This window comes from Equus caballus, chromosome 17, assembly GCF_041296265.1.
Source record: "Equus caballus isolate H_3958 breed thoroughbred chromosome 17, TB-T2T, whole genome shotgun sequence".
NCBI classification, from domain to species: Eukaryota; Metazoa; Chordata; class Mammalia; order Perissodactyla; family Equidae; genus Equus; species Equus caballus.
The window spans coordinates 90,052,225-90,079,212 of NC_091700.1; the positions used below are offsets into that span (position 1 = coordinate 90,052,225).

General features: G+C 43.6%; 1 protein-coding gene and 1 non-coding gene across 11 annotated transcripts in view; both read right to left on the reverse strand.

The window, feature by feature from the left end:
• Positions 1 to 26,737, reverse strand: part of TMTC4 (transmembrane O-mannosyltransferase targeting cadherins 4) — a 59,565-nt gene extending 32,828 nt beyond the window's left edge. For 3 of the 10 annotated variants that reach the window (XR_011428076.1, XM_070240454.1, XM_005601320.4), the window contains exons 1-6: positions 26,542 to 26,681; positions 25,178 to 25,326; positions 21,084 to 21,299; positions 17,180 to 17,295; positions 15,846 to 16,062; positions 11,584 to 11,671 (exon numbers count right to left, since the gene is read on the reverse strand). Coding sequence is in view for 8 of the 10 variants with exons in the window: in XM_070240454.1 (XP_070096555.1) it covers positions 11,584 to 11,671; positions 15,846 to 16,062; positions 17,180 to 17,295; positions 21,084 to 21,245 (583 nt within the window). In the remaining 2 variants the exon portion in view is untranslated. Of the gene's footprint in view, positions 1 to 11,583; positions 11,672 to 15,845; positions 16,063 to 17,179; positions 17,296 to 17,891; positions 20,236 to 21,083; positions 21,300 to 25,177; positions 25,327 to 25,478; positions 25,690 to 26,541 lie in introns of those variants that run through there. The other 7 variants (XM_014732185.3, XM_070240453.1, XR_011428075.1 and 4 more) reach the window with 7 other exon arrangements.
• On the reverse strand, positions 16,843 to 16,948 carry LOC111768717 (U6 spliceosomal RNA). Its single transcript, XR_002801188.1, has one exon. It is a non-coding gene; the product is annotated as a U6 spliceosomal RNA (small nuclear RNA).
• Positions 26,738 to 26,988: the final 251 nt, after the last annotated feature.

Genomic DNA, 26,988 nt, shown 5'->3' on the forward strand with positions numbered 1-26,988 from the left:
ACGAGGAGATGGCGCCATTGGCCCCCAGCCTCAGCCCGTTTTCATGTCCATTAAGCATTAGGTTCAGTAGTTCACTAGAAACCAAATGCACTTCTCACCTTATTACCTGGACTTGATTTGAGTAAGCTTCCCCTACTCCCACAATTTGTGCTCATACCTCTTACCGAAACATAATATGATTTCCCAGTGTAATGCTCCCTGTTCTTAACACCAAAAGCAGGTCCCTTGATCATTTTACATTTCTTCCTAGAAAAACTGAATTAGCTTGTATTTTACTTGACTGTAACGTGGATTAATTTTGCCTCCACGGACCAGTGGCTCTGGATAGGAACAAAATTCCCAGTTCTTCCATTAAAACACCCGAAGGACTGCTCTTGAAAGCACTCCATTAACACAAAGTTAAATTACTACAGGGATGTGAAAGCGATGGGCTCACGTTCCACATCTCTGGCATTTAAAATGGCTTTGTCCTTAGATGGCTAAATTAGACATTTCACTGAATACAGAAAAGTAACATATAGAAAATACAGCCTTCAGATTTATTGATAGCCTTCTCCCTAATCTCACCCCATTTCACCACACTTCTCAAACCCCAAATTTCTATAAGGGACCCAGACTCCCTCCACCTCTCAAATTGTCTATCACAATTCTTCTGGAAGAGTCCTACTCTTTAATTTTCTCTTATACTTCTGATTTTCTTCAAACATGTGCAGTATGAAAACACGTGAAAGATGAAGACGATGTTTCTTTGCTGAAGAAGTTTCTTCAGTTTCAGTGATAATTAAATGTTGTGTCACTTCTTAACAATGGCAATTTCAGATCAAAGGCAAAATTTCAGCAGTCAGTTATAAACCCAGCGATGGCTTCATATTCAGAGAACCACATTCTAGACCTGCCACTATCCAAAAGAGTGACAAATTATGGCTAACAAGCACTTGAAATTTATTTAGTTCCTACTGAAATGTGTTGTAAGTGTAAAATCCAAACCCAATGTTAAAGACACAGTATGAAACAAAAAATGTAAAATATTTCATAATTTTTATACTGCTATGTTGAAATGATAATATTTAATATACTGGGCTAAATAAAATGTACTGTTAAAATTCATCTCACTATTTCTTTTTATAATGAGGCTACTAGAACACTAAACCCACGTATGGCTCATGTTGTATTTCTATTGCACAGCACTGTTGAGGCCATGTGCTTAGAGACCCAGCTCATTGGTGAAATGATTGGCACATGGCTAAGTCTGTATTCCAGGTGTGCCTTTGAGAACTGTTTATTCTTGACAACTGAGAAATGTTTAAACTATTTCACATAAATCAAAGGGGTCCGCTTTACAAATTTTCAGTATGTGTGTGCACGATAAACCAAGGCCAACCTAATCTACATGGCATTGACAGTGCTTCCAGTACTGGTGGGAACAAGAGAGGCCTTATACAAACTAAATAATCAACTGGGAAACAGTGTTGAGTTTTGGGACAGCCCAGCCTAGTGGACTTCTGGTAGGACAGTCTGCTCTAGTATGGTTTTTCCCACGTAATTCCCCAAACTAAGATTTTCTTTGAGTCTTGATTTGTCAAGGTGACTAATGCTAACAATTGCCAATATATAGTGTAACCTAGATGAATTTGGACTTTGTGTTTTTGTGACTATATTCTTATTTAGTAACAAATGTAAGCCATTCTTTTATTTCCAAGTTTGAGCATTTTAATAAGACAAGTGAAACAGATAATAGTAGGTCGCCTTGCATATAGCTGGCACTCAAAAAATATCTGTTGAATCAGTAAATAGTTTCATTTATTTCCATGTCTATCAAAAGTCTTACTTTATTACCATATTTCTTATGCAATTACGAGATTAATATCAAAAAGTTAATAATTTGCTCAATGTGAACAAATACAGCCAGAAGTCAAGTCTTTTCACCTTTTAGTCTTTGAGCGTCCTTCCAGTGGAAGAATCTTCCTCATGTAAGAGACTCCCTTTTAAAAAAATAAACTATTAAAAAAATTACACAAGAAATATTAAAAGGCAGGAGAAAAACTGATTATTTTAATTTTAAATTTAGAAGTAACTGTTAAAAACTGTAAAAATAAATCCTGAGAGGCAATGTCAACTTCAGTGCAGTTGCATTTATGAATATTTTTATTCAAAAAAAAATCTTCCCCAAACAGGGAATTCTACCTGGTGCATAGCTCTGTGTAAGCATCTCAGGATGTTACCTTTACCCTGAGTTCTCTGTCTCATCTCCATCCAGTCTGCTAAATGTTAAGTACCAATGACCCAGGAGAGGAAGGGAAAGCCATTCTTCCACCACGCAACATCTCTCATCACTTAAGAAGATAACTTGCTCTAGGATAATTAGGCAGCATTAGCAAACATCAACAATTTATGATCCAGAACTTAATAGAGATTGGCTATAAAACCTCTTTCTTGTTTCAGTCTATGTCTCTATTACCTAAGATAATTCAATCGCTTAGGTAAACGGGGGCAAAAGCTAATGGAGTGGAGGGAACATAGAGAAAAAAAACCCCAAAATGCACTAACAGAAAGACACTTGTCAGCGCTAACACCCACAAGTGCCAACAGATGTGATCAATTTAATGAAGCAAGTGCCTCTGATTTGGCACTCCTTGGCAGTGGGGAGATCTTTCAGAAAAAGCAGCACATTGTACAAGCTACCCTCTTCACTCAATGCCTGGCATCTCCACTGCCTTGAAACTGGCACATCACGTTGTGTGTGGGAACCACGCCACCCAGACAGGTGGCCCTGACTCTCTGTGCCAGAGCGAAACAATGAGCATCAGATTCTCATTCCAAAAGTTGGAGCCAACCAAGCAGGGCTTCCACTGCGGAATGAAAGAAGTCAGACACCGCCATTCTAAAATACAGGGCCGTTTTGGGAAAATCGAGCAATGCAGGAACCAAGAAACATGAAGGCAGAGCAAAGAGAACAGACATGAATACCACTGTCAGAACTCACTCGGCAAGGACCTCAGTCTGGAAACAAGCGTGCAATGCTGCGTGAGTTACACAATCACACCCCACTTCCTCTTAAAGCTATGATTCTAAGTCAAAGAAAAACAGACGTCTTCAATCAGGATGAAAACACAAAGAAATGCTATAGTAAGAGTTATCCTATTTTAGCTGCTGGAACTATGGCAAGGAGAGCAATATAGCAAATAAAGTTTAAGAACCTACAACAACTGAGATTTGAACCCTCATCTTTTATAATAGTTCAGAATCTAAAATGGTTGTTCTAGGTATGTAGCAAATTCATTCCCCTCTCGAAAAGATTCTTTCCTTCCCACTATAAACGAGACTAATTAAATTTCAATTCTTAGTCCTAACGTCCATGAAACAAGTATTTGAAGGTACGAGTTTAGAAAACAAATTGTTTTGGCTATTTTAGCAAGCTTATCATGCACAGAGCTTATCTGTTTCCAAGCTGAAGTACCAGGCTTTCAGAGAGAGAAGAATATCGACAAGATGTCTCATCATAAGAATAACACTTTTTGTTTTGGGCATTCAGAAATAATAACAGTGTACCACTGACTTCATCTGACTGCTTTTCTTTTTTTAAGAAAAAGCATGCTTCCTTTATAAGGACATTTCCTTTGGGAAAAAAAAAAGATTCTGTTGCAAAAGATCTTGCTTGGAGATATTCTTTTTAAGCACCAAAAAAAGAGGCAGACAGAAACGTTATGTGAGTAGATTTTTTTCATTTTCTGAAAATGCCAGAATTCTAGAGGTTAGCACAGAAATGCTTGATAATAAACTTAGGCAGTTAAAAATCGTCCAGAGCTTTATAATGCAGATGTCGCATCTATAAAGAAAGCTAGTGAGGTTATCAAAAAGAAATGTATCCTCTGAAAGAGCTTTTTAATAGTCAAATCATTAATTTCAGAGTACTCAATGTTTTGTTCCCCTATAAAAAATATTAAATCTGTTCCTCTGTAAAAACCTTTCTTGAACTTCAAGTTTACATGTAACTAATGTTAGACCTTTCTTTGAATTTGTGTTCAGATCCCAAAGGAACAAGGGCCAGGTCACTTGAAACATTAAGTTTAAACAATAAAGAGAATTACTTTTTTTATCCAGTAAATACTAGACTGAACTCCTCCCACAAATTGGCTTTGATTCTCTGCTGAACACTTACAAACATGTGGACAACACGAGCCCCTGGGACAGGAATGATCACGCCATGACGATAAACATGTGTTCATTGCTCAGCTTTCTGTACAATCTGTACCAACCAGATGGAGGAAAATAAAAATGTGTAACTACTTCTGAAGATATCTCAAAGTCCAAATGAAAATAATTTACACCTGGATGTCCTTTAGTATCAAAGCTCTGTTCTGCTGGACTAAAGGAAATTTAATAAGAGAGTCAATCAAAGAAATTAGCAGTATAAAACAGAACTACCATATGATCCAACAATTCCATTTCTGAGTACTCATCTGAACAAAACAAAATCACTACTGTATCTCAAAAAGATGATGTGCACCTCCATGTTCACTGCAGCATCACTTACAACAGCCAAGACACAGAAATGGTCTAAGCGTCCATCGGCAGATGAACAAAGAAAATGCGGCACATACATATACACAATGGAATATTATTCAGCTGTAAAAAAGAAGGAAATTCTGCCACCTGTAACAACATGGATGGACCCTGAGGGCATTATGCTAAGTGAAATCAGTCAGACAGAGAAAGACAAATACTGTGATGTCACTTATGTGTGGAACTGAAAAAACCCAAACTCGTAGATAGGACAAATTGGTGGTTGCCTGAGGCAGGGGGTGGGGAGTGGGCAAAATGGATGAAGGTAGTCAAAAGGTACAAATTTCCAGTTGTAAGTCCCAGGGACTTATTGCATATTTGAAAGTTGCCGAGAGAGTAAATCTTAAAAGTTCCTACCACAAGAAAAAAAAATTTATAACTACGTGTGGTAACAGATATTAACTAAACTTACTGTAGTAATCATTTTGCTACATATATATCATATATTTGCTATATATATATATATGATATATATATAGCAAATCACTATGTTGTACATCTAAAACTAATACAATTTTATATGTCAATTATATCTCAATTAAAAAAAGAAAAGATAGGGTGCCGGCCCGGTGGCACAGCAGTTAAGTTCAGACATTCTGCTTCGGCAGCCCGGGGTTTGCCGGTTCGGATCCCGGGTGCAGATGTGGCACTGCTTGTCAAGCCATGCTGTGGTAGGCGTCCCACATATAAAGTAGAGGAAGATAGGCATGGATGTTAGTTAGCTCAGGGCCAGTCTTCCTCAGCAAAAAGAGGAGGATTGGCAGCAGATGTTAGCTCAGGGCTAATCTTTCTCAAATAAATAAATAAATAGAAAATAAAAGGAAAAGCAATATATATAAAAAAAAGAAAAAAGAAAATGCAGATTCCTGGGCCAAAAAAGAAAAAAAGAAATTAGCAGTACAAAGGCCATAGTCATCAATTCTGCATAAATGCACCACGAAAAGGGGACTTATTGAGTGCCTCCTGTGAGGTGGGAACAGGGAGGAAAAAGTTAACAGGGAAGGACAGAGAACCAGAACACTCCACTCCTTGGGCATTCTGAATACTGCAGGCTTTATTTTAATCAAGAAACACTGGACTGTAAGCTCTTCAAGAGCATCGACTGTGTCTTTCTAGTGTTTGTATCCCCAGTACACAAGGCCTGGTACACAGGATGCCCTTAATGTCTGACTAACTATCGGTGAGGGAATGAATGACCAAAATTGATAAGCCTCTATGCTGTTTTAGACGAGAATCAGAAACAGCGTCTTACCATGAATTCCTTAAGCAGGATTACTTTTGCATATAGGGTTCTCACTGCTTCTTCTCTGTGAAGGTATTATTAGTTTGTGAAAACCTTGCTCCTCTTCAAAGACACTCTTAGCCCCCATATATATGAGGTTGAACATTTAAGGATTATTCCAAAGAGTTGCTATCTATAAACAAAGAAGTAGATTCTATTCTTAGCATGTTTAAAAAGGAGCACAGAAAATCTGAAACACAGAAAAGTTGCTGAAAACCATAGTTGCTCTGTCAACAAAGACTAGGAAAGGCTCCACAGGACTTCACCAGCACCCGCCTGGAGGATAATGAGACACAGGAGCATTTGGGAGTGGTGGAGAAGAGAGGGGAGGAGAGGCCAGGCGAGGGGAGAGTGGCTGGCAGAGGAAGGGGCTGATCGGGTGCTGCCCAGCCAGCAGAGCAAGGGGGCCGGAGCTGGGCATCCGGGCATGACGTTCTGCCCTGCCCTGCTCAGCCCTGAGGTTACAGCGGGTGGGGCTGAGGGCACAGAACTTTGTCGCCTTACGTGTGGGACATGGGGACTTTCCCCAAGTAAGCTAAGAAGTGAGCCTAAGTCCCTCTCTCAATAATCCAGGATGCTCTGTGCCTCCAGACCTGTAAGGAACTTGGGGGGCAGAATCTAATCATTCCATCAGGTGTCTGTGAAAACAACGAGTGGGAATGAAAATAGCAGTGAGAAGTGACTCAAAATGATGGAGAGTGCAGCTGGAGGGATGGATGTTTTCAACCACCCACTTTAAACTCCCAGGAAAAAAAACGATTATGATCTATAACTCAAAGTCTGCCTGGGCAGGTGGATACAGCCAGAGGACAGAAAGGCACAAAAGTCCACGGCCAATAATAACTTCCCGAGTCAAGACACTGAGGCCAGATGTGTGTAGGGAGGCAACCTCCTATAGCTTTACATTTTCCAAAGACTGATGAAGCTGTCAGCGTCTGCAAAGGACTATACCAGGGTCCACTGGCTCCAGTTTAATCTACCCTTTCCTTCCCTAGAAAGAGTTCGTGTGAAGACGAAAAGAGACCCCAGGAAGGTGGGACAGCCTGTAGACAAGTCAACAGAAAGGTTTCTTCAAAGGCTTCCTAATCCATCCATTCATTTTCTAACTGTTCTAAGTATCTTCAACCAAATGAAAATCTATTCATATTCTTAAAAGGGTTTCCACAGAAGCAACATCAACCACTGCTATCAGTGTGCAAACATCAAATATTTCCAGGTTAACTTTCTTGAAAACATTTACACACTTAACATTAAAAGGCTGACAATGTCTTTCCAATTTTAAAGTAAACATAAATGTTAAAAGAATGCTTCTGGGCCATAAAAGGAAGGTCATATTGCTACTAAGAGTTAACATAGCCCCATTAGTACTGAAATATACTTCACCAATTTCTCATGAATCAAAGCATTAATTGAAAAATCATCACACATTAAGCACTTTTATGTTTCGTATTAGTTTTCAAAGCCTTTATAAAAAATGTATCTTTTGTATGGATGGCTCTTGGAAATAATTTTATAATTTACAAATGAGTTAAACACAGATACATATATCAGAACATGTACATTTGTGAACTGGAACAGAGAGAGGTTAGTAAAGGATCCAGGAAAAGTATATAAAATGTCTTTAGTTTTTCACCATTCTATGAGAACATTCCATTAAAAGAGGCAATAAATGTATCAGTTCACTTGACAGACGAATTTTCAGTTTTCTGATAGTTTTTCCATTATTTCACCAGAGCAATCTTTAGAAGTAGTGACAGATTTTATTATATATCCTAAATAATGTATCCTGCATGTTGAATCTATCAGTATTTAGTACTTTCTTCAAAAAGCACTTCTGATGTCTTTGAAATCCATTCAGAATAGGGAGTAGTTACTCTAAGGGAAAATATGTTAAAATTAAAATGATACTTCACGAAACTTTAGAGTTGTCTTCGAGATAAGCCAACAGATTTAATTTTTAATTTATTCAGGAAAAATACTACCAACAATAAATTGTTTTCCTATATAACTGCTAATTTAGATTTAATTCTCAATTTAAGAACAGAAAATCCCACTGTTTGTAATGAACATAGTGAGGTAGTAAGTGGATCCCCTCCCTCTCTCCCAATCCCATTACTGATTCACAGTCTTATGGAAAAGCCATACGATAGTGCTGAATCTGCTATGGGGCAGGTGCAACACCCCTGCCCCCCGCCAGATCCCTGGGGGTCACGTGTCACTTTGGAGTTTTATAATAATCATAGGTGGGGAGATCCCCACCTATGGGGAAGAGCCAGACATGCCTTACTGCTAAGTTAACTTTCAGTCTCTGGAAGAAAAGTTACCATCACTGTTCTCTGTACTTGAAGCTGTTCTATTCGGCTGTCCCCAAACCCTCTGCCATTTCAGAAAAATGAGGAGTCACCAGAAAAGTGGTGGTTTTATCTGGGTATGATAAAATAATAATAATAAAAGGGGGTGGGGAATGGTTGGGTATAACCAAGTCCTGAGTGAGCATGGCACAGTCTGGGCCCACTTGGGTCCCCCTTCCACTGTGTCTTAGTGGAGTTGCAGGTTTGAGAGAACAGGTGCTCCAAAACACACAACTGGAGCCCCATGCTCAGCCGAACATGAGGGATGGAGGAGGGGCAGTGAGAGGAAAATCTCACCAGCCCTTCCCAATCTACCCTTGGAAACTATGGACAGTTTCTATACAGATGTTCCAGGCCTATAACTATAAATACCTGTACAGTCTGTTTTAGAAGAGTTTACAATCCTGCCGAAGTCTTTTGTAGAAAAAAAATAAGGGTTAAAAGGAAGTCTATTGTTCTTTTTTAAAAGGTCTATTAGGTATACCAGTGTTCATGGTAGCACTATTCTCAATAGTCTAAAAGTAGAAACAACCCAAATGCCCACTGACAGATGAAGAGATAAACAAAATGTGATTTATACATACAACGGGATATTACTAAGCCTTAAAAAGGAAGGAATTTCTGACACATACTACAACATGGATGCACCTTGAAGATATTATGCTAAGTGAAATAAACTAGTCACAAAAGGACAAATATTGCATGATTCCACTTATATGAGGTACCTAGAGAAGTCAAGTTCATGGACAGAAAACAGAATGGCGGGTGCTAGGGGCTGAGGGTAGGGGGAGTGGGGAGTTATTGTTTAATGGGTACAGAGTTTCAGTTTGGGAAGATGAAAAAGTTCTGGAGATGGACGGTGGTGATGGTTGCACAACAATGAGAATGTACTTAATATGTCACTGAACTGGTACATTTAAAAATGGTCAATTTTATGTTAGGTATATTTTAATACAATAAAGAAAAAAGTCTATTGAGATTTAAACAGTAAAACTAATTCTTTGTTTTGTGTCCACTAGGGAACTCCCACAAATTTCTAAGACATTAAAAATCACAAGAGAAGAATCTAGTCTGTGTGCTATTTTCACCTCAGGATAGCATTTTTGGGAAGATAAACTTGTTTTAGAAACTCTTCCAGAATCCTTGAGAGCGAACAGTAAGGTAAGCAGCCCCAACAGCCTTTATTTTGTGGAGTGACAGCACCTGGGAGCTGTCGGGAGGTCGAGGAGAGGAAGGAGATGCTGTTTGACCTTCTAAATGCCTGTCTTCCAAACCCAAAGAGACCTCAGGGAGGGGCAGAACCTTGGGCTTCAGGGATGGTCCCTGGTCTCGCAAAGGAGCTAGAGACAAGAGGCAGTGGGGGAGGGGGGAGGAAGGAGTCTTTAAATTGTTCTAATTTTAGAAAAGGTGACTTTTAAAAAATTGGGAGATGAGCTCACAGGTGTTCATTTTATTGTATGACATATATCACCTACGTTCTTTGGTATCAAATAGTTTATAAATGTATTCCAGTTGCCTGTTCTAATATTTTAAGTTTTTCATGTTTAATTGCTAAATTATATCATTACATTTTGGTTTTAGAAACTCCCTTCCACTTCCATAACAAAATTATTAAGTCATTAATTATTCACTCATTTCATGTAATGTCAGAAGGAAAAAAAATCCTTAAAAATATATAATCTGGTTGTCTTAAACACAATGTTTTAAAGATTAAAAAAAAGTCACCAAAATCTGTTGATTCTTAATCTGATGACTCACCTAGCTATTAAAACAACAAACTGCCTTTTTTAAAAAACAAAAAACACATACAAAAGTCGAGATACTAATATAGGGACTCTCAGGTCTCCATCGCTCACTTAAACAGTGATCGACTCCTGGCCTGTCTGTCTTCATCTATATGCCTCCACCCTTCCTGCTTCCTCTTAGGTTATTTTGAAGCAAATCCCAGACTTTATATGGTTTGATCCATAAATATTTCAGCATATGTCTCTAAAAGAAAAGGACTGTTTTTAAAGCATACCTGTGATGTCATTATCACACCCAACATTTTAACGATTTGTTAACAGAACTGAATGTACCTCCTGGCTATTTTTCATGATTGTTCGGTAAGCTTGCCTCACTGGTCCCAGGAGTACAGGGAAGCAGAAGAACATGATGCATCTGGTGCTGGCTTTGAAGTGAGTTAGACAGTCTCGAGAGTGAACCGGTTCTGCCATAAATAGCTCTGTGACCCTGGGAGAGTTACTTAAACTCAGAGTCCTACATCTGGAAAATGGGGGAAGAAATTCCACCTACCTTGAAGACTGTTACATAATTAAATGAGAAAAATATATAAACACATACACACGCGTGCGAGCAGATAGTCAATAAATGGCAGCTATTAACAGCAAAGTCATCTATGTTCATGAGGAAAAAACTTCCTGCTAGAAACTCCCTATTAATCACTGCTAAAATAATTTTTGGAACCACTCGGATGGGGACAGCTACGCTGTGAATTCATGTGTCCCAAGAGCTGGCAAACTTTGTAAAGGATGGGGCAGTAAGCATTCTACCCTCTATTGAAACTCCTAACCACTGCCATGGTAGGGCAAAAGCAGCCACAGACAAAATGAAAACATGCGGGTGTACCTATGTTCCAGTTACGCTTCATACGTGGACATGGAAACGTGAACTTCATGTGACTTTTTATATGTCACGAAATAACAGAAGGTGAATTTCTGACACTTGCTGGGGCCAGTATGCATAATCGCTATACAAATTCTAGATGTATCACATCCAACTTCTATGATACAACAATTTGGAAGGTATGATTTGACTCGGAGACGATCAGAATCCATATAAGGAGTAGAGTTAGACAGAGGTTCCACTGTGTCAGTAAATGCACCGCTGCTAATAACCAAGCAATCCTCTCCCCAAACGGTCACTGCAACTTCATTAGTCCAACAATGACTTTCTTTGTAAGTAGTAACAACACTACAATGAAAAAACAAGAACCTCATAGTCCAGGGGCATATTCACATTTTAGCATTTTTGTATTTTTTCAAGAGGTTTTAATAAAAAAAAATCACCAAAAGCTTCTTCCTCTACAATTTTCTTGGAAATAAAACCACAAAAATCAATCACAACAGCTTTGGTAGCAAGAGCAGCAGCTCTTGGTTTCACCATCCCACAGGATACTCTCATGTGAACACTGATGCACAACCCCTGAATTATTGAAAAAACAATGGAGTAGGGAGACATATCTAAAGGGAGTTTACACCCTTTGACCCACATTCCCTCAAAGTGATAACTTATATAAACAGATAATTTCCCCTCTGTTAAAACATTGCTCAATAGGACAAAAACACGAAGAAGATGCAAAATTAAGAAGGCAAACATCATGCTTACGTTCTCTAAATGCTTTACAGTAGCCAAGGAAAGACAACAGAAAGAACAGGGCACCCAGGAGGTCTGCGCGGCCGACAACACCAGCAACCTTAAAGGAAGAAGAAGAAGAAAAGATTTACGTAAAACATATTTAAGCAAAACTTCAGCAATATAAAAAATGCCTTAGAAATAGAAAACAAAAACCTTACTAGACTCTGCCATCTACTAAAATAACCTGTGTAACTGTGCAACAGCCGTGTGGTCTTATCTTACAATTGGTTTTCTTTTCCCTTTTGATCTAGGCCTTGGGTGAACTGCTTTCAAGAGAAAGCTGGATTGGTTTGAACCTATGGCTGGCTACTCTGTGAGCAGGACAGTCAGCGACACCTATGTGCAGTGAAAGCCCTGTCTTCAGCACGCTGCCCTCCAGAGCTCCAGAGACCTATGCTTTTGACCAGGTTACCAAGTGGATTTCCAACCAGAAAATGTGATCAGCTCAAAGAACATGATATTTAAAAAAAGATTTGATTGGAAACATGAAAGAAAGGTGGGAAATAAGTGTTAAAAGTTATCAGGCATATAGACAAAGAGCAGGAATAATTGTTCAAAGCTGCCTCTGTCATTTTTTCCTCCCTTCAGACCAAAATCAATCACGTGGGTTAACCAGCAAAGCAGAACGCTTCAAAAGTGATTGACAAGTAGGATGAAAACAGAATACAATCTCTACCATTTCTTACCCCCATTTTCCACATCTGATGACCCCCTTCCCTTGTTTACCTCAGTGACAATGAAGCAATACAAAATTTGTGCCTTAGTTCTTTTAGGCTGATTACTCTAATCATTGTTTTCCAAATGTTTCATGGCACTGAAAGCCATGGAATTCTACCCATGAGTGCTGGTCTAGTTCATGTGGCATTCTTTACTAACGAGCACCTGGATATGACATATAGCAAAGTTTTACTGTGATTCTCCATTAACAGCGGGTAAGTTCACCTTTTCTTTCTTTTTTTTTTTTGAGGAAGATTAACCCTGAGCTAACATCTGCTGCCAATCCTCCTCTTTTTGCTGAGGAAGACTGGCTCTGAGCTAACATCTGTGCTCATCTTCCTCTACTTTATATGTGGGATGCCTGCCACAGCATGGCTTGACAAGCGGTGCCATGTCCGCACCCGGGATCCAAACCAGCAAACCCCAGGCCCCGAAGCAGAATGTGCAAATTTAAAGGCTGTGCCACCTGGCCAGCCCCTAAGTTCACCTTTTCTTAAAGGACAGATTTATGATACGTGAGATGTGGAATAGGACTACGGAGATAAGAGACTCTGCAATGAATGTGAAAATTACTATATTTACATACAATTCCCAAGTGTCTATACAACCAATAGCTAAAAAGAATGCCTTTAAGGAGCAGTTTCCCACTAGACTGGTTAGATATGAAATGCTGAGGGCGATTATCCATTCTGCAACCCGTGGTGTCACACAATTGCTAAGAAGAATGGAGGAGGAGCTGGCCCTGAGACTGAGTGGAACGGTTAAGTTGGCCTACTCCACTTCAGCAGCCCAGGGTTTCACCGGTTCGGATCCTGGGCATGGACATGGCCCCGCTCATCAGGCCATACTGAAGTGGCGTTCCACACAGCACAACTAGAAGGACCTACAACTAGAATATACAGCTATGTACTGGGGGGCTTTGGGGAGGAGAAGAAAAAAAGAAAAAGAAGATTGGCAACAGATGTTAGCTCAGGTGCCAATCTTCAAAAAAAAAAGAAGACTGAAGGAGCTGATGAATCCAACCTGTGAATGCCATGCATATGAAAGAAAGCTAAGGACAAACAAAGGTTACACAGATCTGGAACAAGCAGGCCAGGATGCCGGCGTTGGGGGGGGGGGGTAACAGTCCAATTACCTCACCAATGAACGGAACGTGCCAGGAGAGCTCTTGAAAACTCAGGCTTGTAACTCACTCAGTTAGGGGTACTGTAAAATCAGAGACGTAGCGAAACCAAACAGAGCCTGGTACACAGCAAGTGCTGGCTCACTGATAGTTCCCGCGTGAATCCCGAAGGGTGCTTCCATACACAGGGGAGCAGGAAGGAACAAAGGACACAGCAGCTCGGGGGGAGGCAGGTATGGGCTCCTCAGCACTGAGGTAAGTGACAAGGGAGCAGCTAGAGCCCCTGGTCCCATGGGCCTCCCCTCAGGACGATGAGAGGGAAAAGAGCAACACCTTCCTTTCAGCTGTGGCTACCTACAGGGCCTGAGCACGGCCCAGAACTCCAAACCCTGACAGAGGATAAAGTAAGTAAAACCAATACAGAGAAGCTCATCCAAGGAGCTCTACCTCCGGCTGGTTACTCGAGTTGTCGACCTTCTTTTCGTTCATTTTTAAATTTTTAAGGCTGGGTTAAATGTAGAGAAGGAGATAACATGGGGGTACAGATAGGAGGAAACTGACTACAAACAATTTGCCAAAACAATGAACGGTAAACATACAAAAAATCTCTCTTAAGAATGCTAATTTTAATGACCCATAACTTTTTCTTACAGTTTGAGTTTGAATGGGTTTCATGCAATGGAGGAGTGGGGGAGATGAAGAGATTTTCTTTAAATATTTCCTTCTCTCCTATAGCTAGACTTCCCATGGGTTCTTTTTAAATATCTCAAAGAATTTGGAGTTAAAATGTTCTGGGATTACATTTATCTGGGGCGTGTGTGTGTGTGTGTGTGTGTGTATGTACACATCCAGTTACACTTGTTGACACTTCAAACTTTTGCTATAAACTAACTTCACAATATTTAACATCAGAATTTTAGAAAAATTTCTTTGGTTAATAACTCAAATATTTTATTTAAGTTCACACTAAATTAGACAAGAACCAGAACAGTCAATCAGTACTTCTGCCAGAAATTCCCTGATTTCTGATCAATGTGTATGCTACTGCTAAACATTTCACCATAAAGAGAACTCACACTGAAACAAATTTTACTTCAGTCACAGTTACATATAAATAAATAGTTTACAACTAATCTTTTACAACAGTTCCCTTCAGTCCTCTGAATTTGCTGAAGCAAAAAATTATGAGAATTTTTTTAATCAGCTTTAAAGTAAGAAGATATTAGAAGGTTGTGAGAATTCCACAATCCTCTAAATACCCAAGAAGAGATAGTTTAATACACTTAATAAAATCAGATGCTAAAGGCAGGGATTCTGTGTAATATTTTGAAACTTACTTCAAGATGCTCAGCACAGTTGGTTAATATGTAGGTATTTAAATACATATTAAGTGCAGAAGTCTGTTGTGGAGAGGCTGTAAAGTACATGCAGTGTGTTATCGCAGGCACGTCACGCTCACACAATGAATGACTAGAATCAAATGTTTTACTTCAGCAAACATGACTTACATTTTTAAAGGGTTCCATGGTGCTGGGGATAGGCTGGTCACTAAAAATCCCCTAAGTGTTTAGTTAAATTCCAAAACAGCTTGTACCAAATATATTCAGCAGCAGCTCAATGGAATACAGGTACGGGCCCCTGCCCAGCAGGTGAGTCACCTGTCAGGAGCTGCCCCACCACCCCGGCAGTCCGTCAAGGGAAGGAGGACAACACAGGGAGTGAAGATGAGAAGGAAGGTGGGGAGAATGCACGAGCAATCCCCAGCAGGGCGTGGGACCCACTTTCCAGTTCAACGCGAAGCTTGTCGGCACCTCCTCAGCCCGGGCCTCGGGAGACCAGAATTTAAGTTCTATCTCTACATCCATCCATCAGTTGACTGACCTCGGGGAAGTCCTTTCCTTCATCCTCCCAGGTCATTTCCTCTTCTGTAGAGTGGAAACTGTTATGCGAGCCCATCTGCTCTCACTGAGTTTTTGGGACAGTCACGTTAAGTATGAGAAGGCATTTTGAAAATTATAAAGCTCTCAGCTATCACAGGAAAATTGCATCAGACCCTTTGCTGAAGAAAGTTTCTAGGCCTCTGGCTTTTGGACCCCAAAGCCAGGCAATATTCCTTTATAGCGTGGTCATATAAGCGAAACAGAAAGTATCAGCTGAGATCATACCATATGGTTATGACAAAGTCTTCACCAATACAGGACTCTGCATTTTTCACAAGAGAGACCTGTTGGACCTACATATAATGGTCTCAGATGTCTGGCAGGGCATGGCAGAGCACACTCTCTATAGCTCAACAAGTATTTAAGGGACACCTGTTTTAGGAAACGAGCCGACATACAGGCGCCTTCTAATCCTTACACGAGTGCAGAGGCCACGGGCAGACGATACTTACACACTCGGTGTGCACTGGATGCACGGCAAACAGCAGTGCGGCCAGCAGGGATGACCTCGGGGCCAGGTTTAACCTCCGGCCTTTACTGGTGTACTGCAGGCCGCCGAACAGCACCGAGAAGACATCCACCATGAGGACAGAGATGCCACCATGCAGGAGGATGTTGACCACGTGGAAACTCACAGGGTGGAAGCCTCCGGACAAATAGTAGTTAATCCTGTAGTAAACGAAGAGTGTTCATACCACCCGTGCAGAAGCACGTGAAATAACACGCAAATCGTCCGAAGGAAAAGGCTGAGTGAAAATATTAAAGGCGGAAGAAAAAGACTGTGTGCAAGTTTGGTAAAAACAGCATCAAGATAAATAAGGCCTGTCAAGCTAAGAAGGTTGAAGAAAAGGTAAGAACATAATTAACTGCACAAGGAAAATGGAAGATAAAGGCATCTCAGAGGAGTGGGACAGAAAATACTTGGAGAGGAAAAGGGAAAGGAAAACCAGATAATTTTTTAAGTGCAAAAAGGCAAGACTACATTCCAAGAAGATACAATATACCACACACTACTCACGGCCAGCCCACAGGGACCTGGGTTTAGGACAGTCACGTAACTTGCTCAATAAAATTGCAGTTTGTCCACCACTCTTCTGTCCAATGAAACACTTGCTTGTTGTCAGGGGTCCTTATTTCTGACTGCTTTTCAAGTACCAGCCGTTCTAATTCATCACTTCCATGCTTCAATGAGATCTATACACTACTATCTAATGCACCCAAGAAACAGCTAGGAAAGGGAACTTTTGTGGGGTGAACAAATTTATTTAATGGAAACAGCTCCCTGATTAATGGGGGGGGGTTAGATTGTTTTTAGCTTCATTTTATTTCTGTATATTGGAATTTATACCTTTTTTCTCGTAGTGGAAAAAAATCAGTTTCATTAGATGCCACATGTTGTTTTCACTCACATCATTTTCTTGGTGTTAACCAGCAAAGGGTCCCACCTCCAAGAAGTGTACTAAGTACGGAACGCTTTGTGTCATCCTTGTGCAGGGGCCATGCTAATCTTCTCTGTAGTGTTCCACTTTTCTATGTGTACTGCCAGAGCGAGCCCTGAAACAAAGTTTCCTCAGGCATGTTCTCTCCATCTTCCCATGACCTAACTCCTAATGGCTGAAGTTAGTACATACTTCTCAGACACCCACATAGGTGAGAGGCTTATACTCGCCTCGGAACCACTATCTTGACTCATTGACACGGAGAACCTTGTCCCATCAAACCTGGTACAATATCATGCACAAACCTCGGGTGACCATCCCGTACAGCCCATGCTGGCATACCTCACCTGAAAGTCAGGACGGTGAGAGGTCGGTAGGACTTGTGGCTGGTGTTGCTGCTCAGCCTACTGCCCCAGAAGTCATGATGCCACAGGTCCCCAAGGGGCGTTTCAGCTCGGAGGTCCTACAGGAACACAACAGAGGACAGTCTGGGCAAAGGAGTCACAACTCTTTCCTCACCCCACATCTAAGCCCTCACCAAGACCTCTTCTTCAAGTTCCTCATACCTCTGTTCTCCATCTCTCCTACCAGTCCTGGGCCAAGCGCCATCATTACTCACCTAGGATACAGCCAGGACTCCTAGTGAGTCCACTGTGCCCTCTGATATGTTCTCCACATCGATTTGTCCCAAACGCAAACTGGGTCACCCCACCCTACCCTGCTTAAAACACTGCAATAGCTAACCCCCACCCCCGCTCCACCCCCAAGGCAAAGCTGATGTCCTGACATGGATGTCACAGCCTGGGGTGCTCTGGCTCCTGCCAAACTCTGCAGGCTCATCTCGGACTCTGTGTTCCTGCTACTGGCCTTTGTCTGCTCCCCACACAGCTCTTGCTGCCACCCACCCCGAAGGCTTTGCATGTGCAGGTCTCTATCCAGACAGTCACCCCTCAACTCTTCACAGCTCAACTCCTCCCACAATTCCTATCTCAGCCAGCGAGCTATGACCTTCCTGAGCTGATGCAATTCCCCTTCCATGGGTCTTGGGGTGTGTCGCACCTGTCCTCTCACTGCTTGGGACACTGGTGATTTACAATCACCCAACTATTATCTGTCTGCCCCGCTGGACTGGGGCTCTACCAGGCCCGGGCCACACCTGTGTTTGCTGGGAGTAAAGAGAAGGTGCTTAATCCATGTTTAGTGAATAAATGGATCATATAGCTGAACAAGATCACTATTACCCTCTCTCATATCCAACACATAAGGTAATTTACCAAAAATATCCCAGTTAAAACATGAGCGGATTAACATATATTTTTTAAAGTTCCCCATTTTTGATCATGAGCTAAGCAGAGAGTAAAATTAAAGAAAAACAACTTCCACATAATTTTTAAAGATGAAGATCATTCAATACTAAAAAATGAGACCTATCTCACTACTAAGGTAATTTAATTTGGTACTGTACTACAGATACTTAAAAATGCATTTTTTTACATTTAAATATGCACCCAGATTGTTTAAATTGTGTCTAACAAGAAGAAAGGCAGACAAGGCACTATGAAGAAGTAACAAAACTGCATGTTAATATTCCCTTTAAAGCAAAATTAAACGGGAACATTTCAGGGACTAGGAACGATGATGTGCTAAGCACCACACCAGCTATCAGTCGAGACGCTCGTGGCAGTAACCAAGATCAATGGATTGCCTTAAGCAGAAAAGGAAGGCTTTAAAGGAGATCACAAGGCTCGCTGACTCGCGGATGGGCAGGTTTGGGACTGTGCAGCCGGGAGCACACCCACAAATCACATCAGACCCTGCCCTCTTTGCATGAGTAGCTCCTGACGCCAACAGGTGGGTCCGCCTGATAGCAGAGCTCGTGCTGTGTCTGCATCTAAGGTGGACAGTCTTTGCAGCTTACAACAATCTGAAGGTGGGGAAGACCCCACACAGAAGAAGTAGGTATGGCAAATCTTGGGCGGCCCAAGAGCAAGGCACATGGTGGAATTTGGTAAGAATTTGCTACTTAAGGGCTTGCTGACTCAAAGGGGAAGGCTTGAGGACAGGTGATAGATGCAAAGTTTGTCACCTGATACCCACTTTGAGGGTGAATTTCACTTCCTTTGGGTATTGGCTTGAGAGGCCTTGAGCATACAACTCCTAAGAGCCAGCTATTTCGTGAAGGTTGTGTAATCCACTCACTAACTTAGTTTACTCAGTTACAAAACCGGAAGTCTGTCTTCTTTTTCATTGTCCCAGAAGTACCTGCCAGTTGTGAAGGGGTTGGGCGGAGAATCTTTCCCTCCATTTGAGCAGAAAATGAACACCAACCAAGCTCTAAATATTTGATTAGGTATAGCCTACACATCGCAGGGCGCGCTACAGGAAGAAAGGTCAATTTTTCCTCCTAACGATTTATGGAAAAGATGTGTTCTGTCTGAAATTCCTGCTAATTCCACTGTCTCAAAGAAAACCATCATCTCAATGAAAAAAGGCAACTCAACCCTACAAGGAAGCATCTGGAAAGCAGTCTTTAGCACCAACAAAACCCAGTAACAGCCTGTTTCACATTACCGTAGGCACGGGGCCAATGAACGGAGGAGGGCCTTTCATTAAACAGGAAAGAAAAAAGGGAGGGCTAGCAAGTTAACAAAGGGGCACAGTGTGATGCTCTGGAAAACACGGCCAAGACAATGTGCAGTAAAGCCACAAAATGGCTTCATCTGCCGTACCCCACACAGAAGGAAAGAGAATCATACCCACACACCAGGGCATCCCACACCCAGCAAACTCACGTGTCCTCTCTGCCTTCTCACCAAAGCTCTTCGACATAGGGTCCGAGTTAACACTTCATAGACCTTCCACTTTATAATAATGGAAGAGTCAAGAAACTCTCAACAAAATGAAGAATGCAATTAAAAAAATAAAGTCACATCCTAGCATCCTCGTTAGAAAAGCAATTCCGTAGCTAGTAAGCCACCAATGTGACATAGTGGCTTAGAGATACACACTTCTTTTTCTTTCAGCATGGTTTAGAAAAGAACTGAAGCAGAAACATCTGCAGTAACTGCTGGGTGAACATGAGGAAAATTACAAGTGAAGCACTTGAATTAAAAACAAATGTCAACAATGCCTGGTCTGTGCTGCTGAAACAGAGAAAATCAATTACAATGTTACAAATAAAGTATCTGCAAAACAGTTACCCCCATCTCGCCCTAGAATACATGTTTGTCTCATAGAGAATTTTTCTCAACATTTTCAATATGAAGATGACTTTCTCCTCATGTGGTAGAATCTATGACTTCAAAATTGTAAGAGCATTCAACAACATTACAAAGAATCCTAAAACTGCATCTACTAGGCAGAGATTAGTGCATTCCTTCCAGCTCTCTTTATTGGTCAAGGCACATGCATAAAATATCCGAGGAGTAGCTAGACTGCCCCAAGGCTCTAAGCCTGCCATTTCCGAATTCCTTCTCCTCTGGGCTCTCCCTGCCTCTGAGTTTTCCTGTTCTGATTTTCTTTTAGCTTTCTTAAATCTTTTTCCTCCCTCTCCACAAACCTATTTCTTCTTCCCTATCTCAGTTAATGAGTGAAAAAGAATATCATTTTCCTCACACCCACTGGTGAGCAAAACTGGCTGGGTTTTGCAAATTCAGCAAATTTGAGTCTGCAAACATGAAATGAGCAGGAACTGCAGTATGCATGGGCAGCATACTCCTCGTCCTTCAGCAGCTGTCAGCAGGCTGTCCTGAAGCCATCAGCAAAGGACAAGGAGCAGTGAGCTCGCGGCCTGCTGCTGAGAATGCACCTTTTGCTGGGGCATCCGACTCATCCATCACTGCAGCAAATGCACCATTTTTTTTCGGGTAACATTTCTGGCATAGAGTTATGAAAATTTCTCACAAAACCTGAAATATTTAGTCTGCAATGCCCGGGAATACTCTTGCCTTGCAATCTTAGAATTAACAGTCTCTCTGAGACATGTGTGGACTGGGACCTCAAATAGGGTAGGTGGGGAGGGTGAAGCTTGAGTTTAGGCCGGGGTTGGAGACCCTGCTGCCAGCAATCAAAGGGGCTCTAAATCAAGGAGCGCTATCTAAAAGAGACGGGAAATCTAGAGCACACAACTGAGCCCAGGCAAATTCTTAACCCAAGGTTAACAGACAAGAATTCAACATAAACTTAAGATTATTATGGAGATGTAGGTAAGTGGTTAACGTAAGTTTATCAGAAAGGAATTAAGACACGAACCTTATTGTTAACAATAGCTTCAGAGTCATCAAAGACAAAATCTCCATCATAGCTTCGTGCAAAGCAGACGAGGGAAACAAATCCCACCACTAACTTAGCCCAGGAAGGAGGAAGAACAGAAGATGGAAAGATGTGATCCAATTCAGCGTCCAACTCGGCCATTTTGAAAACTGCAGGCTGCCAGCCTCCTGCTCCAGCATTATGCTGGTTAGAAATCTGCAAGAAAAATAACGTGGTGTAAATATTCATCAACACATTGTTGGGAATGTTTCTGCGGTGGACATATTTACCTTAAGTGAAGAAGAGCTAGAGTCATTTATGCTGTGTTTTATAGGATGTGATCATAAAAAAACTTTAAGTTGTGGCTTTCAAACTCTAGTGGGCAGAAAAGTCACTTGGGACACATGCAGCTTCTTCTAGGCCCAAACGCAACCTACCACATAGGAAGCCCTTGGGTTTCTGATGCTGGACTGTCCCTGCGAAACACTGATTTAAAGATTTTATTTTTTCCTTTTTCTCCCCAAAGCCCCCCGGTTACAAGGTACATAATTGTATATTCTTCGTTGTGGGTCCTTCTAGTTGTGGCATGTGGGATGCTGCCTCAGCGTGGTTTGATGAGCAGTGCCATGTCCGCACCCAGGATTTGAACCAATGAAACACTGGGCCGCCTGCAGCGGAGTGTGCGAACTCAACCACTTGGCCACGGGGCCAGCCCCAGAGAAACACTGATTTAATGGAATCCTTTAATTATCAACCCTATAAGGCAAATCATTTTTATAGTCCTTGAACCAGTTCTACCATCTTGCTTCATCCAATCAAGAAAAAATCTATCAATATTCATTGTTGAGTCTTAGCACACTGTGTGTATGTGTGTTGTGGGGTATGAAACACAGACTTAGAACTCAGAACACACCCACGCCACTTAGACGAAAATCGGGCAGAAAGAAGAGTTTAGCAGAGAGAATGAGGCAGGGCACACAATCGACAGCCAGGTCAGTGGTTCACACACAGAGGATAAATAGTGGAAGGAGAGAACATTGCAGACCGACTGGTGTGGGGGCAATATGTCATCCTAGAAATACAGGGCTAGCTGTGTTCTAAAGGAGAAGAGGGGAGGGGAGGCTATTCCAGGTGAGGATAGGACCTTCAACACTGGTGAAAGAGTCAGGTTAAAAATATACACTTATTTTTAACTTTTCTTTCAAACAGGCAAAACGTCAAAGCCTGAAACTTGTGTCTTTCAGCCTTGTCATTTATGAGTTCTGTGGCCTTGTGCGTGTCTCCTGTCCTCTCAGAGTCCACCTCCTGTGCCACTCTGCAAAGCATGAGAACTTCCCAGCAGCAAGAGCTGCCTAAGAGCTTCAACCTTGGAATCCACCCAAACATCAAACTACCCTCCCAATCACATTTTATCTGGCCCCATTCCCACCACACCCTCAACAGGTGCTTTCTTTGCATTTACCAGGTTCACATTTGGATGAAACTTCTTTGGACAAGTTACTTAACCTCTCTGGGCCTCAGTTTCCTCACTTCTAAAGTGGGAGCTATAACTGTGCTCAGCCTACATGGTGGTCATGCGGGTTAAATGAAACACCTATCTAAGATGCTCAGAAGCACTGCCGGGCTTTAAGAAAGGCCCAGGGGAGGTTAGCTATTATTATAGGTCTATTTTCAAGGAGGGTAAACGCATAGGCACAGAACAATCTTCTTTTGAAAATCCCCTTGAGTGGTTGGCTTATTGGTACCAAAGCTCTTGTCCTCCCTACAAAGGGACCTGGCTCCCATTCCTCTCACGCTGATGGAGGAGAATCCCAGGCCCCTTGACTGGAAAGGCAGTGTAGATGTATGTTTCTGGATCTCCAAAGGAATACCCCAGATTATGGAGTCAATAAGAAGTCAGCCAAATAGGCCATCTGAGGTCACAGGTATCTTTTCTACAGGGGTCTATCTGAGTGACCACGGAGAGAGATCCAACAGTCAACGGGACACCCCATCCAGTGGTAACATTGTCCCTTTCCAGGTGCTGGAAAGAGGTCCAGATTTACAATCCAGAGAGGAAGGCTCTGCAGCTCTCTCACCATTGGCCCCTCAAGCTTCTCCATCAAATGTAACTCGTGCTCTCAGCAAGTGCCGGGGGGAATATTCCAGCTACTATCTGCTGCCTTTCTTTTCTTTTCCGCTGAATGGATAGACCATTGGTTGAATCCAAGGTACAGCTGCAAACATAATATAGGTCACCAGGCAGGGCCCAACCACTGTCTACATGTCAGCTAAAGAAATTACTCCTGGTGCTAAAAATAAATTTTAAAAAGGCTGAATAGTTAGGAAGATACCATAACTTAACATGGAGGGAACAAAAGTGTTCTTTGATTTAGCAAATTAATGTAGAGGAAAGCAAACATTTTATATCAATTTTACAGGCACAATAGAGCTGTGAGATGACGAATGGTCACATAACTTGTCTTGATGTTATCTGCTTTAGGCCCAAATATTTGAATATTATTTCACAAAAGGTTGTCATGAAGTTCAAACGGCCTTACAGGAAGAATACAGAATCAAGAAATAATTTGTGCTCCGAAATAAGCTGTCGTGCCTCACTTTTCATCTGATTCTTTGTAATACAGACTAATCATTTTGGTCCTCAGGCAACAGCTGAGATATACGGAAGGCGGACTGTGGGCCAGGCCTGGACTCCTGGGGAGTCAACCCCAGAATGCTCTCCCTTTCTTATGCTGCAGGAACATCAGGGGACCCAGAGTTGTCTCACTCCCTGCCCTCCACCTTACTTCTCGCCTCCTAATGCAGCTTCCCTCCCCTCGTCTCCAAGGTTCCTGCTTCTTTGCTGCCCCTGAAAACACTCACAAATGCCCTCTTCACTTAAAGCTTAACAGTTAATGTGTATAGTGGGATAGTTCAGAGAATACTGTGGATTAGCATACGCAATAAAGGCTACAATGTGTTAGGAACGCGTGCAAAATTCTCAGACTCTAGAGCATGGCCTCTGGAGACAGATTTGGACTTGCTCCCTGCATGACCTTGAGCTACTCAGGCTTCCTAAGGACCAATTCCTCATCAGCACAATAGGGTAGGTACCACTACTGACTTCAGGAGGTTGCGGTAAGGATTAAAGGAGAGAAGGGATGGACACTATTACTTCCCTTCATTGTTATTATTTTGGAGAAACTAGTTCCCGGTGCTTAGTCCCTGACCTCCTGTCTTGGGAACACCAATGTTGTCAACAACTGTTTCTTCCTGTAGATGGACTTACTAACCAAGGCCAGCAGTAGCCCATCAGGTGACCGGATGCAATGGAGAAAAGGGCGCCCTTCTTTTGGGCGGACACAGGGCACTGCTTCCCTTGCCAGGCATCTGTGTGTCCTGCACAAACTGCTCAGCATTACGGTGATCCTGTTCCCTACTCCCCTTCCTGCAACAGTAAACGGCTTTTGCTCTGCAATGATCCCAGCCAGGCCTGGGCTCAGGTAAAAGCAGCCGTGCTGGAGTGAGGTGGTACAGACAGGTGCACCGGCCCCCTCTACCATCTTTTGTACTCAGGCCATGAAATAGGAAGGCACATATTCCGTTTTTCTCTTGATGGGCCATTGGCTGCATTGCCCTGTTCCTCTTCTCCCGGTGATGTCCTGCCTGGGAGCCCTGGCTCCTGGATGGGGCTGGATGGTAAATTCACCATATGGAGTGAGAAGAAGGGAGCCCCACTGTGGCCTCAGGCTCAGTCCAAGCAGCGCTCCACCAGCTTTTCCAGTGATAAAGTTGATGCTCTAATCCCTATCTCACTCCTGTGCTAATTTCTCATGGTGGTCAGAATTAACCTGCCATAGCAGCAGTAGAATTTGGAAGGAAGCAAAAGTCTCTTTATTGTCAATGTCTCAAACTTCTAATATCAAGCCTCTATTTTCAGGGGGTTAAAACAAATGAATCAAACATCAATGAAAAGGTCAAAAAGACACCCGCCCCCTCCCCCCCAAATAAACAACGAAGAATCACTGAGCTGTAAACCCCAGGGACCCAGGGACAGCTGACACAGCCTGTACTGCAGGAAACGGGATCGGGGAGACCAAACCTAAACAACTCACCCTAGAAAAAGGAGTAGCAGCCACCTACTACAGAATATTCTTCCAGATGCACTGAAGGGCCTGTGGCGTCTGGCCGGCCTTTCTACCCCATCAGCAACAATCCAACCACACACCAGCTGTCCTCTGCCAGGCTGAGATGAGACAGTTCTCTGGGAATCGGATTAAAGAACCTGATTATTTCTGACCCAGCATATGGAGACCTGAGCCCACTGCTCCTCCCTTGGGGCCCTCAAGGCACCGGAGACTGTCATCTCCACCTCCCTCCACCACGCAGCACTGAACAAAATGCTCCTGGAAGTACCTTCCTCTAGTGATCACCTTCCCGTTTTTAATTCAGTAACACATGAGGGCCATGCCTGTCGATAGGAAGAATGACTGTGTGTGCTTCGACAGCCACCGTCCCACTGCCCCAGAAAGTTCCCAGCTTGCTGGCCTGTAGCTATTTTCCCATCTAAGTCGGTCTGCATCACTTTACCCCACCTCCATCTGGGGCGCGCCAGGCACGGTCAGGACTGCAGGGAGAGGGAACAGGAAGGGGGTCCAGTCAGTCATTACTGTAGTTGTTTCTCAAGGAATTCTCCCCATCCATCTGCTCTCCCAGAGAAAGAACAGTGTGGGATGATTCACAACGCTGTGGCTAGATCTTTCCTCTAACTCCTCCCTTCTTTTGTGTGTGGTTAAAAAAAAAAAAAAAGAAAATACACACAGCTCACAGTCACAACATCAACAAGACCAGAAACCTCTCGGAGTTTGCAGGAGCTGAGGCGGCGGTTGCGCCACCTGCTCGGCTTCCCCAACTCCAACCCCCCGCAGGGAAGTGCTAGCTCGGTGGCCCAGGGCCCTGGCTGGTGGCACGCCGCACCCCCGCTGCTCCGCTTGGCAGCCAGAGCGGAGTAGCTGGTGCTCTCGGCGCTGCAGGGGAGCCGCCTTTAACCCAGGCGGGCGGCCAAGCAGCCCGGCTGCGGCCAGCCATCGCCCGCGCCGCAGCCAGCTGGCGCCCAGGCGCAGGGAGACGCGGGGCCCCGCGACCAGGTGACCGCTCCACAGACGCAGAGCAGGCGCCCGGTGCACCTCGGACGGAAGGAGCGCCCGCGCAGCTGGAGCGGGCAGGGGCGGTGGGAGCGCAGGAGCCCCCTCCACGCCGCACCCTTTGTCCCGCGCGCTGCTCACAGCCGGGCGCACGGTGCCCGGCGCTCGCATATCCCGTGACCCAGGCCCCCGACCGCAGCCTGGGTCCTGGAGCCAACTCCTCCAGCTGCGGGGCTCGGGGCGCGGCGGCAGCGGGGAGCCAGTGCCCGCCCCGCGCCCAACTCCGCTCACCCCCCCGGCGCGCTCGGCCCTGCAGGGGCCGCCCCGCGCCTTACCTGCCAGGAGCCCGAGCGGCGGCCGCATGCCTCCCGGGCGCGGAAACTCCGGCCGCTCTCGGCGCCCGCAATGAGCTGGGCAGGGGGAGGGGCCGCCCGCCCTGCGCCCCCGCCCCCCGCGGCGCCCCCCTCCCGTGCCGCACGCCGCGCGCCGCCCGCACCGTCCTCGGCTCCCCACGCGCGCGGGCGCTCACTCTCACACTTCCGCCTCGGCCCGCCCCCCTCTTCACGGTCATTGGCTACTTCTGCCGTCACTTTCACGCCGCAGCCGGTCCCTCTTGAGCCCATTGGTGGACACGCTGGTGACGTCAGGCCAGAGGGCACTAGTCGCGGCGAAGGAAGCGCAGGGACAGACGGACTCGGAGGGAGAGAAGGGAGAGGAGTTCTGGGCGCCAAGCCCGGGCGGGGCCGGGGCGGGAAGGGGCGGCCCTAGCCTGTCCCGGGCGA